General features: G+C 39.6%; 1 protein-coding gene across 1 annotated transcript in view; it reads right to left on the bottom strand.

Moving 5' to 3' along the window:
* Positions 1-16830, bottom strand: part of CPA6 (carboxypeptidase A6) — a gene marked incomplete at both ends in the record, with an annotated part of 262208 nt that overhangs the window by 66915 nt on the left and 178463 nt on the right. The window contains 3 exons of the mRNA XM_082675155.1: positions 611-715; positions 2768-2869; positions 4980-5094. Of these exons, the coding sequence (XP_082531281.1) occupies positions 611-715; positions 2768-2869; positions 4980-5094 (322 nt within the window). The remainder of the gene's footprint in view (positions 1-610; positions 716-2767; positions 2870-4979; positions 5095-16830) is intronic.

Here is a 16830-nt window from a genome sequence, read left to right as displayed (position 1 = left end):
GGATAAGAACCCCCTCAATACACTAGCCTTAGAGGGCTTATGACTTAAATGAATGAAGCCTTCAGAAAATGAGAAATCACCATGAATCATCAACCATTAGAGTCACTGAAAAGTACTGAAACAGAGAATGTTAAATGCACAGATGCTAAAGGTCTTTGGTGTCTAAATCACAGATCCATAGCAGGAGGGCAAAATGCAGTCACTTGCTCATCTCTTTATTGCTGTAGCATACATGAGATCATTTTGACGGAGAAGACAAGAGAATATCACAGAGAAACTGTCTGGAACACCATAAATTGGATTTGTAGCCTTTTGCTATATATCAGCTACTATGGTTGGTTCCTAATTTGTCACGAATTCATAAACGCTCTGAATCTCAGGTCCTTTCTCTTTAATGAGGGTTGGTAATTCCCACCTCCAAGGGCAGAGCTGAAGATAAACAGAGCCAGGGTTTTGAGAGGCCTTCATAAACAGAGAAGAAACCCACAAAATCACGGTGTTACTGTCATTCCATCAGATATCGCTGGCTTCACATTCCCAGTTTTGTTCCTTGAGCAGAATAAAAACACTGGCTAGTGAGAATGGACACTCTGTAAAGGGTTTAACTTACTTCTTTTACAAACCACTGACAAAAGGCAGGACCAATCCATTCTCTTGCATGAATACCGCAGTCTATCCAGACAGCTCTTTTGTAAGCTCGTGATCTTCTGCCCAGCTGAAAACAAGAGTATTCACAGTAACCAATGCAGGCTTTTATTTTTGGATTGACTGACCAACATAATTTAATATGGTTTCAGCATAATACTTCACTAGAGTTGGGTTCATTAAGTAACCCATAAAAAAGACAGATTTCCTATCGATTTCAGAAGTCCAGGCTTGTTTATGCAGAAAGAATAAATTTATTGTCTTAATTACGAATCAAAGAAGTAGAAAATACACAAGGAAAATGCAATTGCTTAAATAGGCTTGCTTCTCCATTTTCATATAATATGTGACTTAAGTAAGAAGCTAATTTTTTCCCTCCCTCTCCCTCTTCCTTGCCCTGTTTCTCTCCACTGCCCTCCCCATGCAGGGAATCAGACGTATTCCCAAGCAATATCTATTAAAGAAATAGCTATGCCTTATATGTAGAGAAAGTCAAATTTTATTACAATACAAAAGGGAAACACAAAATGATTTGTAGAGTCAAGTGACAGACTTTTCTTTATTATCTTATTATATCAATTTCATTTATAATACGGTTTCTAACCCAGTTATCAGTTGATGGCTTCTGACATGATAGGGGATCTAGTTTTCATTCATTCATTAATTCACTCAACCAATGCTTTAGGAAATCCTTTTTAATGTCAGACACAGTGCTTGGCCTTGGAGATTCAGAGATGAGAAGACAAGGAATTTATACGGTAGTAGGGGAGGGCAGACACACGAGCAATTAATCATTATAATGTGAATATATGTAAGTTACTTTGGCAACTCGGGGGCTATGTCTCATTTCCCTGTGGAGCAAAAGAGGAGCCCTTGAAGAGCTGAGCAAGACTTGAAGCTTGCCCGGCAGACAAGTGGAAGAAGGCATCTCAAGCTTGGAAGAGAATCTGAGCGCACCGTGTTTGAGCAGCTGCTTCTGGGGTATGAGGAAAGAATGGCAGATGAAGCTGGACACAGAGGCAGAAGACACATGAAATTCCTGGATACTAAGTAACAGAGATAAGGCTTCATCCTGTATTCCATGGGAGGTGTGTGTGTGTAGATGGACGAGAGGGTAGAGGATGGGGACTCACAGGGAAGTTCAGTCCTGAGGCTGCTGTGACTGCAATAGTCCAGGGAGAACAGATCCAGAAACAAGCTAGGGCAATAGCAGTGAGGACAAGAAAAGAGGTTTTGACAAATCCAAAAGTTAGAAGAAAGAATTGTCAGTTCATGTTAGATTTAAATAAGTGATGAGAATAAAGGAGAGGAATTCAGGATGGTTCATGTTTCCTGACTGGAGCACGGCACTGCCATCCTGAGTCTGAGGTGTTTTGGTGAGTATCGAGATGATGATGGCAAGGTGGCAATGAGCTATGAACGTCCACTAAGTACCAGCGAGCAGACTCCACTGAACAGAAAAGTCTGGAATGACTGTTGAAACCATGGGGTGGATGTGCCCATCCAGGCAGGGTGGGGAGAGGGAGAGCACAGCTGAGGAGGGAATCCTGGGGCCACCAGCATGTAAGGAAAGAACAAGGGGAGAGGAGCCATTGGAGGAGACCTGAGGGGATGGTCTGAGACGAGAGAAGAACCAAGTAGGGGTCATCACAGATGTTTTAGAAGTGTCGTGAGGGCAAAGGCCAGGGAGTCAAGGTCTGAATGGTTGCTGAGGAAGTAGAGACAGTGATGCAGGGAAATCTTTTTAGATCTTTGGCAGAGAAGAGATGGCTCAGTGGCTGAAAGAGAACGCAGGCTCAAGGGCTGGGAATGACGTATACCTTCTTACACGTTTCTGTAGTTTTGCACCGGTTCATTGTAAGCAGCACCAACTCACAAATAATGTTGGTCATTATTTTTGAAGTGCATAAATACTGTTTTAGAAACAGTATTCTTTGGAATACTCAATGGCAAAAATTAAATATGGCTCAAAAACCTAAGGGGGGAAATTTTTTTCTTAAATTACCAGATGAGGTTAAATATGAGACACGATGAAATGCCATTTCGTTTCTTTTCCCCATAAGTCAAAGCTGAAAACGACAAATGTTTAGTAAATATTTAGTTACTAATTTCTTATTTTTACCTTTAAAACAAAAAGAGATCTTCCCTCATATGATTTTCCAATAGAGAACATGTGAATGAGGCCTGAATGAGTTTTATTCAAATGATGCATCCAATTTTGAATCTAAAAGCAAGTAAATAAAAACCACGTCAGACTCACAATTATGGAGCTTTCAGTAAACAAAAGAGAACAAAAAGACAGCAGTGGGTTAGGAACTCAAAGAAGCATATGTGGAGCATAAGATTGAATGATAAACCAATTTTGTTGTTTTAATTTTCTTCAGGACACAAAATTACATTTTATTTTCTGCTTTTATGAATAGTTGTTTTATGTCTTTATATTGTTCCCCTTTTAAAGCATACCTTCTACTACTCTTTGTCATTAACATCTTAATGGCAGAATTTTACAGAAAACGAATCAATGTGTTCTGGGTCCTTTTTGAGAAATCCAAATTTATTTCCATTTGCCCCCAACATTTAGAGGAAAAGAAAGAAAGCAGATTCAGGAAAACCATCCCAACTATTTGAAAGTGTTTATTAAAGTCCTCTATATTGTAATTTGCCACTGAACAGAAGGTGCTAAGAAAAAGGCATTATCTTTTTGCATTTAAGGTTTATTCTACCAGCCACACATTGGAGGGCATACTCTGAATAATTTCCCAAGTAATAGCGATACATTTGCATTGATCCATTCACACACATTTATCTGTCATCGGGGAAAGTTATATTTGAGATGGATAAAGAAGGCACTTAGGAAGATGGGTGACATTTCTGACTTGAAGCCCAATAAAGGAGTAAGGAAATCACAGAAAAGTGTCCCTCTGTTCCATGATGTGAAAGAGTCTGTTCTAAAAAAAAACCCAAAAAACAGATTTTCCTTTCTTTCTATACCTATTTAATCTAATGAGCAGGATACACAAACACACATACATTTACATATCTATATTAATATATTTTTAAATTTTGACTTTTTTTTTCTAGTGCACGTTAATAGCAAGTATGTCAAGTTATCTAAATGTCTAATCTTAACTTGACATATCTAATATGTCAAATTATCTAAATCCTTTCCATTGCTGGTAACTTCATGCTTCTAAAAACTATGTTAAAAACAGGAAATATGTAGAAATAATTTTGAAAAGAAAGTTGTTATCAAGAGAACCAAAAATTCTCTTAAGAATATAACAGGATCTCATTTGATCTCATTTGTTCTATGACTGGCATTCCTGTGCTCAATTCAGGGGAAGAATGAAAAAATGTATGTACTCATCCATTTAAGTCATTCTGTCAACAGCTATCTATTTGGAAGTCTCTCTTTGCTTGCCCTGCAGATACAGTGGTGAACAAGAAAGCAATGGCTTGTGCCCATGGCCCTTTCAGCATATTAGGAGAGAAAGGCATTAATCAATACATACAATAACATAGTCAACAACTATGATAGGTATCACATCCATGTACTACGGGTGAAGTAGTACTCCGGGGGTTGAGAGGAGGGAGTTCTGACCCCATCTGGGGTAGCAGAAACAGCTCTCTTCTTGCTTAAACTGAGATTTGAAGAATAACTAGTTGTTGCTCAGATGTACAATAGTGGCAGTGGGGATGGGTCCTTGTATTTCTCAGATACAGTCAATAACAGCAAGCTAACAGACCCTGAGGTGCCACAAATGAAGCTTGGTTTTGGGGAGGTCTCAAATTTGCAGAGGGTGTGGGGCAAACATCAAAGTTCACTCTACCCCTCAACCAAACCATTGCCCTCAAAGTCTGGCTAGCTCTACCGTCCATGCATTTTTTAATTAGGGTGTTTATAACCGTAATTACAGTCAGCCCTCCACATCTGGGGATGCAGAACCACTGGATACCAGGGGCTGACTGTACTACGCCATTGTACACAAGGGACTTGAGTATCCATGATTTTGGTATCTGTAGGGGGTCCTGGACCCAATGCCCTTCGGATACTAAGGGGCGACTGTATAGCAGCTTTACTGCACTCTCCATTGAACTTCCCCTGTCCATTGTAGGGGTGGGTTGGATAAAGCAGGTGAAATTAAAATTTTGCTGCTACTTATATAGTGTAAAAGGCTTAATGGAAGAGAACTGAGGTGCCTGGGCAACGTAAGAGCTGTACGTATTCTTCATATAGCCTCTGCCTCTGTCCTTATGCTTCTCTCCCAATCCTGAGACTTAAATGATAAAGCTGCACTTGTAAAAAAGCAACAAAAGGTCCTTTGATTACATACTTCTTCTAAGGAGTGATAAACTTCATAATTATATCCAGAGACGGATCTTCGACTTCTCTGGGTTGGCAAACTGCTTCCCTTTTCCAGCACTTTCTGAAGATCTTCCATGAGGATCCTGGATTTGAAATGATAGACATGATGAAAATTAAATGGAAATAATACAAAAATCAATATCAAAAGAAAATCATGCATCTGTGAAAAGGACAGTGAAGGAAAAAAGGACAGTGGAGATTGACACTTCTAAAAACACCAAATGTTGGGAAGATGTTCTTTTTCAGAAAATAAAAACTGTTAAATAAATGATATAATGAATATAAAATAAAAAATTATAGGCAGGTGTTCCCAAGTAATGAGCCTAATAACAATTACCATTGATTGAGCAGCTACAAGAACTGAAGGATGGCGTGGGAACACATATTTACTGAGCACCTATCAGGTGGCAGGCACTGTGCTGTGTATTTTACACGAGCTTAGTTAATAACCCTATGAGGTTAGACTTTCTTGTTATCTCTGTTTTACAAATGGGGAAACTGAGCCTCATAAGGGTTAAGAACCTGTCAATATCACTCTTCCAGTGAGCACAGAGCCAGAACTGGAACTTAGAATGTGAACCCAAGTTCCAGGCTTTAGACTCAGGTCCGGTGTGACATTATGTAAAATGAAGCACGACAAGCTCCTCCACTCCTTTGCCACATCCTCCTGTTCAGCTGCTTCTATCTGTTCCCATGGCTTTTGTCACTGAACTTTTGTCATGTTGTCACCTGGCACACTTGACCCAAGACTCAGAAAAGGGAAAGAAAGAAACTACAATACTCAAGAGGAAATGGAAGAAATACCTAGAGTCGGAAAAAGCTAATTTCACTGCCTACCAGTATCAATGACACCAAGAGAAGACAAGCTTAGGTAATCAAAGCGAATGCATTTGGAAATTGAAGGCTGAGGCCAGGGTGAGGGATTCAAGTCACTGAAATGTATGGAACGAGCTGGACTGGTGTTATATTTTTTTAATTTTTAATTTATTTTTTTATACAGCAGGTTCTTATTAGTCATCAATGTTATACACATCAGTGTATACATGTCAATCCCAATTGCCCAATTCAGCACACACACCACCATCCCCACCCCCCTCTGGCTTTCCCCCCTTGGTGTCCATACGTTTGTTCTCTACATCTGTGTCTCAACTTCTGCCCTGCAAACCAGTTCATCTGTACCATTTTTCTAGGTTCCACATACATGAATTAATATACGATATTTGTTTTTCTCTTTCTGACTTCACTCAGTATGACAGTCTCTAGATCCATCCACGTATCAACAAATGACTCAATTTTGTTCCTTTTTATGGCTGAGTAATATTCCATTGTATATATGTACCACAACTTCTTTATCCATTCGTCTGTCGATGGGCATTTAGGTTGCTTCCATGACCTGGCTATTGTAAATAGTGCTGCAATGAACATTGGGGTGCATGTGTCTTTTTGAATTATGGTTTTCTCTGGGTATATGCCCAGTGGTGGGATTGCTGGGTCATACAGTAATTCTATTTTTAGTTTTTTAAGGAACCTCCATACTGTTCTCCATAGTGGCTGTATCAATTTACATTCCCACCAACAGTGCAAGAGGGTTCCCTTTTCTCCACACCCTCTCCAGCATTCGTTGTTTGTAGATTTTCTGACGATGCCTATTCTCACTGGTGTGAGGTGATACCTCACTGTAGTTTTGATTTGCATTTCTCTAATAATTAGTGATGCTGAGCAGCTTTTCATGTGCCCCTTGGCCATCTGTATGTCTTCTTTGGAGAAATGTCTATTTAGGTCTTCTGCCTATTTTTTGATTGGGTTGTTTCTTTAATATTGAGCTGCGTGAGCTGTTTATATATTTTGGAGATTAATCCTTTGTCTGTTGATTCGTTTGCAAATATTTTCTCCCATTCTGAGGGTTGTCTTTTCATCTTGTTTATGGTTTCCTTTGCTGTGCAAAAGCTTTTAAGTTTCCTTAGGTCCCATTTGTTTATTTTTGTTTTTACTCTAGGAGGTGGATCAAAAAAGATCTTGCTGTGATTTATGTCAAAGAGTGTTCTTCCTATGTTTTCCTCTAAGAGTTTTATAGTGTCCAGTCTTACATTTAGGTCTCGAATCCTTTTTTTTTTTTTTCTTTTTTTTTGCGGTACACAGGCCTCTCACTATTGTGGCCTCTCCCATTGCGGAGCACAGGCTCCGGACATGCAGGCTCAGTGGCCATGGCTCACAGGCCTAGCTGCTCCGTGGCATGTGGGATCTTCCTGGACTGGGGCACAAACCCATGTCCCCTGCATCAGCAGGTGGACTCTCAACCACTGTGCCACCAGGGAAGCCCTGGAATCCATTTTGAGTTACTTTTGTGTATGGTGTTAGGGAATGCTCTAATTTCATTCTTTTACATGAGCTGTCTAGTTTTCCCAGCACCACTTATTGAAGAGACTGTCTTTTCTCCATTGTATATCCTTGCCTCCTTTGTCATAGATTAGTTGACCATGGGTGCGTGGGTTTATCTCTGAGCTATCTATCTTGTTCCATTGATCTATGTTTCTGTTTTTGTGCCAGTACCAAAATTGATTGGTACTTGATTACTGTAGCTTTGTAGTAGAGTCTGAAGTCACGGAGTCTGATTCCTCCAGCTCTGTTTTTTCCCCTCAAGACTGCTTTGGCTATTCGGGGTCTTTTGTGTCTCCATACATATTTTAAGATTTTTTGTTCTAGTTCTGTAAAAAATGCCATTGGTAATTTGATAGGGATTGCATTGAATCTGTAGATTGCTTTGGGTAGTAGAGTCATTTTCACAATGTTGATTCTTCCAATCCAAGAACATGGTATATCTCTCCATCTGTTGGTAACATCTTTAATTTCTTTCATCAGTGTCTTACAGTTTTCTGCATACAGGTCTTTTGTCTCCCTAGGTAGGTTTATTCCTAGGTATTTTATTCTTTTTGTTGCAGTGGTAAATGGGAGTGTTTCCTTAATTTCTCTTTCAGATTTTTCATCATTAGTGTATAGGAATGCAAGAGATTTCTGTGCATTAATTTTGTATCCTGCAACTTTACCGAATTCATTGATTAGCTCTAGTAGTTTTCTGGTGGCATTTTTAGGATTCTCTATGTATAGTATGTCATCTGCATACAGTGACAGTTTTACTTCTTCTTTTCCAATTTGTATTCCTTTTATTTCTTTTTCTTCTGTGATTGCCGTGGCTAGGACTTCCAAAACTGTGTTGAATAATAGTGGCAAGAGCGGACATCCTTGTCTTGTTACTGATCTTAGAGGAAATGCTTTCAGTTTTTCACTATTGAGAATGATGTTTGCTGTGGGTTTGTCATACATGGCCTTTATTATGTTGAGGTAGGTTCCCTCTATGCCCACTTTCTGGAGAGTTTTTAATCATAAATGGGTGTTGAATTTTGTCAAAAGCTTTTTCTGCATCTATTGAGATGATCATATGGTTTTTATTCTTCAATTTGTTAATGTGGTGTATCACACTGATTGATTTGCGTATATTGAAGAATCCTTGCATCCCTGGGATAAATCCCACTTGATCATGGTGTATGATCCTTTTAATGTGCTGTTGGATTCTGTTTGCTAGTATTTTGTTGAGGATTTTTGCATCTATGTTCATCAGTGATATTGGCCTGTAATTTTCTTTTTTTGTGACGTCTTTGTCTGGTTTTGGTATCAGGGTGATGGTGGCCTCGTAGAATGAGTTTGGGAGTGTTCCTTCCTCTGCAATTTTTTGGAAGAGTTTGAGAAGGATGGGTGTTAGCTCTTCTCTAAATGCTTGATAGAATTCACCTGTGAAGCCATCTGGTCCTGGACTTTTGTCTGTTGGACGATTTTTAATCACAGTTTCAATTTCATTACTTGTGATTGGTCTGTTCATATTTTCTATTTCTTCCTGGTTCAGTCTTGGAAGGTTATACCTTTCTAAGAATTTGTCCATTTCTTCCAGGTTGTCCATTTTATTGGCATAGAGTTGCTTGTAGTAGTCTCTTAGGATGCTTTGTATTTCTGTGGTGTCTGTTTTAACTTCTTTTTAATTCCTAATTTTATTGATTTATGAGTCCTCTCCCTCTTTTTCTTGATGAGTCTGGTTAATGGTTTATCAATTTTCTTTATCTTTTCAAAGAACCAGCTTTTAGTTTTATTGATCTTTGCTATTGTTTTGTTTCTATTTCATTTATTTCTGCTCTGATCTTGATGAGTTCTTTCCTTCTGCTTACTTTGGGTTTTGTTTGTTCTTCTTTCTCTAGTTCCTTTAGGTGTAAGGTTAGATTGTTTGAGATTTTTCTTGTTTCTTGAGGTAGGCTTGTATAGCTATAAACTTCCCTCTTAGAACTGCTTTTGGTGCATCTCATAGGTTTTGGATCATCGTGTATTCATTGTCATTTGTCTCTAGGTATTTTTTGACTTCCTCTTTGATTTCTTCAGTGATCTCTTGGTTATTTAGTATCGTACTGTTTAACCTCCATGTGTTTGTGTTTTTTATGGTTTTTTTTTTCCTGTAATTCATTTCTAATCTCATAGTGTTGTGGTCAGAAAAGATGCTTGATATGATTTCAATTTTCTTAAATTTACTGAGGCTTGATTTGTGAGCCAAGATATGATCTATCCTGGAGAATGTTCCATGCGCACTTGAGAAGAAAGTGTAATCTGCTGTTTTTGGATGGAATGTCCTATAAATATCAATTAAATCTATCTGGTCTATTGTGTCATTTAGAGCTTCTGTTTCCTTATTTATATTCATTTTGGATGATCTGTCCATTGGTGTGAGGTGTTAAAGTCCCCCACTATTATTGTATTACTGTCGATTTCCTCTTTTATAGCTGTCAGCAGTTCCTTACGTATTGAGGTGCTCCTATGTTGGGTGCATATATATTTATAATTGTTATATCTTCTTCTTGAATTGATCCCTTGATCATTATGTAGTGTCCTTCCTTGTCTCTTGTAACATTCTTTATTTTAAAGTCTATTTTATCTGATATGAGTATAGCTACTCCAGCTTTCTTTTTTTTTTTTTCTTTTGATTTCCATTTGCATGGAATATCTTTTCCCATCCCCTCACTTTCAGTCTGTATGTGTCTCTAGGTCTGAAGTGGGTCTCTTGTAGACAGCATATATATGGGTCTTGTTTTTGTATCCATTCAGCAAACCTTTGTCTTTTGGTTGGAGCATTTAATCCATTCACGTTTAAGGTAATTATCAATATGTATGTTCCTATGACCATTTTCTTAATTGTTTTGGGTTTGTCTTTTTAGGTCCTTTTCTTCTCTTGTGTTTCCCACTTAGAGAAGTTCCTTTAGCATTTGTTGTAGAGCTGGTTAGGTGGTGCTGAATTCTCTTAGCTTTTGCTTGTCTGTAAAGCTTTTGATTTCTCCTTTGAATCTGAATGAGATCCTTGCTGGGTAGAGTAATCTTGGTTGTAGGTTCTTCCCTTTCATCACTTTAAGTATATCATGCCATCCCTTCTGGCTTGTAGAGTTTCTGCTGAAAAATCAGCTGTTAACCTTATGGGAGTTCCCTTGTATGTTATTTGTCATTTTCCCCTTGCTGCTTTCAGTAATTTTTCTTTGTCTTTAATTTTTGCCAATTTGATAACTATGTGTCCTGGCATGTTTCTCCTTGCGTTTATCCTGTATGGGAGTTGCTGTGCTTCCTGGACTTGGGTGGCTATTTCCTTTCCCATATTAGGGAAGTTTTTGACTATAATCTCTTCAAATATTTTCTCTGGTCCTTTCTCTTTCTCTTCTTCTGGGACCCCTATAATGAGAATGTTGTTGTGTTTAATGTTGTCCCAGAGGTCTCTTAGGCTGTCTTCATTTCTTTTCATTCTTTATTCTGTTCTGCAGCAGTGAATTGCACCATTCTGTCTTCCAGGTCACTTATCCGTTCTTCTGCCTCAGTTATTCTGCTATTGATTCCTTCTAGTGTAGTTTTCATTTCAGTTATTGTATTGTTCATCTCTGTTTGTTTGTTCTTTAATTCTTCTAGTTCTTTGTTAAACATTTCTTGCATCTTCTTGATCTTTGCCTCCATTGTTTTTCCAAGGTCCTGGATCATCTTCACTATCATTATTGTGAATTTTTTTTCTGGAAGGTTGCCTATCTCCACTTCATTTAGTTGTTGTTCTGGGGTTTTATCTTGTTCCTTCATGTGGTACATAGCCCTCTGCCTTTTCATCTTGTCTATCTTTCTGTGAATGTGGTTTTTGTTCCACAGGCTGCAGGATTGTAGTTTTCTTGCTTCTGCTGTCTGCCCTCTGGTAGATGAGGCTATCTAAGAGGCTTGTGTAAGTTTCCTGATGGGAGGGACTGGTGGACTGGTGTTCTTGATGAGATCCCTGAGCTAGATATAGACTTGTCACCCCGGTACTCACCAGTCTCCTCTAACTAGAGCCATGAAGTAACAAGGTGCTCACTCCTTTACGTAAAGATGTTAAAGAGCCTCTCAGTGATTTTTCCTGGGCCTGGCAGGCAGCTAAAAAACTTCGCTTTCATATTTTATCTTTCCAAAGAACCTGTGGCTTGGTGGTTTCAGTGCCATTAAAAGAACGTGTAATGGCATTTTTAAAAGAGTTTCAAAGTTGACCTGTGTAAGTCACTTAGTAAAAAAAAATTATCTTGTATTACTTGAATAAATACTTTTTGGTCCTCAAAGGAAGTAAATTTACTTAAGGTCATGCTGGGTGTAGGAAATTCCTTTTGATTTACTCATTTGCTATTTAACGAGGCCCCACGGTAGACAAAGCACTTAATCTGGAATTTATCATCAGCTTACTGTTCTTTTTGTTTCAATTTTCAACCTTTCGAACTAGAAACATATTAAAAATCAAGGTAAGGTGTGGCACCACGTTGGTAAGTTCACTTGGTAGCTGCTTGCCATGGCTCAAAATATGAGTGGAGTTTAGATTGTCAGTCTGAATACTATCTGTATTAGTTCTTTCTTTCTTCCCCCAAAGAAAGGAGTTACAGATGAAAGTAGGTTTGTATGGATTAAAGAACTTTACAGTATTGCCAGTGTGGGGGTAAAGAACCAAATGAACTTCTTCGTCAATGTCCAATCTTCTTCTGTTGTGAGCGAATCTGGGGTGGTCAAGAAAAATGCGAGTTTGATTACGGCTGAGTTGGTTATAAACTGTCAACAAATTCCAGTTACAGTAGGCAATTTCCAGCTGTCTTTTCCTCGCCAGTACCATCTATCCATTTCTCCTGGCTACTTTTCTCTATTTCAAGAAAGTAAGGGGAAAAAAAAAAAATAATTTGCCAAAGCCAGCAACCTACAGAAGAATCTCCTGAATTTCCAGTTTAAAAGGATACATGAACACATACAAAAAAGTTTTCAAAATTATAAAAACCTTTATAGCACGTTTACAAAATTGAGCTCTAGTGTATTACTTTTGCATTATTTCCAAAATGGACAGACTTTCTAAATACTGGGTTGGCCAAAAAATTCATTCGGGTTTTCCTGCAACATCAGGAAAATGTGAACGAATTTTTTGGCCACCCCAGTATAAACAAGCACAGATAACTTGTTTCTCCTCAAGGTAAGACCAATTCCTCATATTCATCACCAGAAAGTTCTGATGCTGATACATCTGCTTGTTTGGCAACTCTTGGTAGAACCATCACTGTACCCCTCAGAAAGCTAATATTTTCTCAGGAGTTTCAGTATGAAAAATTATGCTCCTTAATTGATTAGATCCTTAAGTCATTTGTCAGCTGATAATGATAAACATATTACTAATCACATAACGAAATGAACTGTCAAAATAATTCTAATGGATAATTGCTCCTACAAAATATTTACCTTAATGTTTTCTAGTCAAGTTTGCTAGTGTTTTAACCAAAGTAAATGATGAGGTTTTCCAGTTTGAGGTTGTGGAATCACTCTAGTTGGGTATTAGTTTCTTTGATGAAGCAACTCTTAAGCTTCTCAGTTTTAAAGTTTCCAAGTGCCCTAAATAGAGCTGGCCTTTGGATCCCCAGTATTTATCCATTCATTTAGGCCAGTGATTCTCAAGATGGCCTGCTTTAAAGTCACCCATGAGCTTTAAAAAATATGCCACACTGAGCCTTACTTAGACGAGAATCTCCTGTGCATAGGTATCGGGCCTTTCTAAAAAGCTCACCAGGTGATTTTAATATATTGTCAGGCTCAAATTTAGGCTAATTAATCTGGCAACTGATGGCTCTCAGTCCTCTTAGGTTCTATACTAGATAAAAGTGGAAGAGAGTATTAGAATACAGCTGGTCCTTGCTTCCTCTCTCCTCTCTTGAGTGTGTCTGCTGGATGTGGTCTACTGCCTCTCAGCATTTATGCCTATGCCCTCTTTGGACTTCCTGTGCTGAAAGGGCTGGGAAGCTGAAAAGTACTTTTCCTCGACTCTCTTACACCTGTGGTTCTGGGGACAAATCTGTGAACTCTGACAAGACAGGAAGTTAAGAACGAGGCAGAGGCCATCTCCTGCTGCTGTTGCTGTGGCGTGTCGAGGTCGCAGAGGTGTGACTGTTTAGAGGCAGTCAGGTGGCTGGACTCAGAACTCCAGGGTCTAGTCACCAGCTTCCTGGCATGAGAGGCAATTATGGTAACGACAGTGGTGGCAGCAGTAGCACAGCAACAGCTTCCTGACTGCTGGGCTGTCACACCAGGTCTGCCTACTTGGTCCTTGTCAAGTAGGCAACTGGAAACCAGCAAGTTGACGAAAAGCCCATGAAATGGAACCTAAAATGGCTTTTTTTTTTTTTCGGGTACACGGGCCTCTCACTGTTGTGGCTTCTCCTGTTGCAGAGTGCAAGCTCAGCGGCCATGGCTCACGGGCCCAGCCACTCCACGGCATGTGGGATCTTCCCGGACCGGGGCATGAACCCGCGTTCCCTGCATTGGCAGGCGGATTCCCAACCACTGCGCCACCAGGGAAGCCTCAAAATGGCTTTTTTGTAGTTTCTTAGTTCCTTATGGCTGATTATTATTTCTACCCCAATTGTATGTACTCCTAAAATAGCGACTCCTAGACCTATTAAGAACTTTCCAAGTGATGTCATCACTTAGTACAAAACCACCTCCCCAAAGCTTCCAGGGAGGAGAAGGGGGGTGGTCAAAATTTGAAATTTTAAAGGTATTTAATTTTCAAAATGTTTTGAAATATTTTCAAATTCTTGAGAATTTTCAAATTCTCAATATTTTCAAAATATTTTTATGGCAAAAGGAGTCATGTCATATCGATAAGGGGGCTGGATCACCTGGGGCCAGACACATGCGGTCACATAAAGATGACTATAACTATACGTTACGTACAGTTGTACAGAGTAAATGATCATCTTTTGAAAATACCCCTGGCTACAATAGTAAAAGTCAATTAAAATGATCTCTACCTACCAGCCCCGTGGAACTTAACTGTTCTCTGTTATTATCTTGGGAACAACAAAATGAATAATTCTAAATGAGTGCTCTCCATGAGGAGACAACTGGTTTAAAACACTTGTTTGTTAGACTCTATTCTCTGTGGAATAAAGGGTGGGTGATATTTGATTCTGTATCAGTTCCACATGACCTATATTGAATGGCAGGAAATAGACACTTGTTAAAATAACTGGTATATTCTTTTCTTCCAAATAATAATTAATAACTGGTATATTCTTTTCTTCCAAATAATAATTAATGAAGCATGTGAGTTTTTACTGAGGACCTATAGATATATAAGCACTTCCCTGAAAGGCATTCAGAGAATCAAAGCATGCTTTCAAAGCTACAGCAGTGACTAAAATGTGTTCAGTATGAACAAGAGTTTTATGCACAGCTTTGACTCTACCCTGTTCTAGAAACACAGATAAAATACCTTTCTGCAAAAAGCCTATAAGTGTTTTAATAAGCCTGTAAATACGTCTCTGGCAGGTAGGTATTTGTGTGGACCAGGGATGGTTGTCACAGCCCCTTTGCACCCCTTGGCCCAGCCTTCCACTGAGACTAGGGTTCTCACCATTGACTCAGAGCCATGAACCCTTCCCAGGCCTCGCCAGACATCATCAGGGATCTTTCTGCCAGTTTTGGCAGTACAACCACTTGCTGAAAAGTTGGAGTAGTTGAGGTTAGTCATTTACAATCATGCCTCTCAGCCCTGAAATCCTAGGGTTCCAAACAAAAGGTAACTCACTCATTCCCTTCTCACTAATTCACTAGCCTGTGTTCCTCCCCCCCAGATCCTACACTGACTCTCCATCTCTTCACCACATCCTTTTGCCTTGTGCCTGTTGGAATCCCTCTTTGATTGTAAATAAAATTCCTACATCCTCCAGTCTCTTCAGAGAACTCTCCCTTCTCATATTCTTGCCCCAGTAGAAACCAGACTTTCTCAAGGACACAGATTCTTCCGTGGCTGTCTCTTCTCCCACTTCTCCGACCACGGGGCCAGAAGGGAGGGAGGTCAGCATCCTCCTGGGCTCCAATTGGTGCTTCCCCATTAATCTTCTAACTTCCAGGAGAAGTTCATCCTCCCTTCAGCATCAGGCCATTCCTGGTTGCTTACCTCCAAGCTGGTATTTCCTGTCCCAGGAGTACATTCTCTCCCCCCACCTCTAATCTAGCCATAAGCCGAGATTCAAGACTGCTGGGATGGTTTGCTGGTGATTAAGCCCACTCATCCTTTCCTTTTCCTTTCCTCTTTATAACATCTTTATTGGAGTATAATTGCTAGCCTACTCTTTCTTGACCGCATCAGCCTCAATGACCTCCACCCACCTCAGCCATCTCCTTCATTGCTACCCCTATAATCTTGTCACCAGCCATAAATGTTCTTCCCCAGAACTATTAACATCCGATAGTCTACACTTTATCAAAACTTCTTTCCTTCCAGTTTGTTGCCCTCACACCTGTTTTAAATATAAAGATCTTAATACCCTTGATTCTTCCGTCTTGTCCCATCATTCTTCCTAGACTCTCCTCCCTTCCTATCCAGACTAGACCCCATGGATGACTACTTGAGCTAGTCTCTCAGTAGGAACCTCAACTTCCCTCCACCTGATCTTTTTGTTGTCCTAACCAACACAACCTCAACTCTGTATCAGTACTGCAATCTCTCTTCTCTGCAACAACCACTGTTATTGGTTCTTACCCCGATTTTTCTCTCGCAACACTCTTTAAGCCCTATTTCTTTACTCTGAGTAGATACATTTTGCTTCTCACTTCATCCAGATAATTTGGCTGTCAGTTATGATCTCTTTAAACTTGTTGACTCTCTTCTCCACAATCTTAACTAGATCCACAGTTACCTCTTTGGTCTTATAGGATAAGCTATCTTTCACTAGTGTTCAAACCCCCTCCCTCACCTGTGCATTCTTTCCTGCATCATCAATGTCTCCTTCCTTGCTGGTCCTTCCCTTCAGCTTGCAGGCCAAAATTGCCTCCTTACCCTAACATGCCGAGTCTCAAGCATCCACTGATGTAGCAGCTTCCTGTAGTCGCTCCTCACTCTCTGCCTCTCTCCCTATTGTAACTTCTAAGAGTAGGAGAATAGTCTGCTCTCCTGTTCCATGTTCTCACCTCCTGTTCACTTTTCTGTCTTCTGCTCCTAACAATCTAATGCTACATTAGAGTTACCAGTGCCATTTCCATCATCAAATCCAAAGGGAACTGATCGATCATTTTCTGGCAGGATATCACTGCAGCACTTGGTGCCACTGACATCCTTCCTCTCAAAAGGTTTTTGTTTCTTCTTTGACTCCTGCAACTATTTCCCACTTATTCCATTCTTACTGCTTAACTATTCCTTAGAAAAACAAAAACCAAAACCCTCAAAATATCCAAACCTGTCTACTCAGTCACCACAGACAGAA

The sequence above is a fragment of the Grampus griseus genome, assembly GCF_964374135.1.
Source record: "Grampus griseus genome assembly, chromosome: 17".
Taxonomy (NCBI): domain Eukaryota; kingdom Metazoa; phylum Chordata; class Mammalia; order Artiodactyla; family Delphinidae; genus Grampus; species Grampus griseus.
This window is presented reverse-complemented; position numbering and strand designations above follow the sequence as displayed.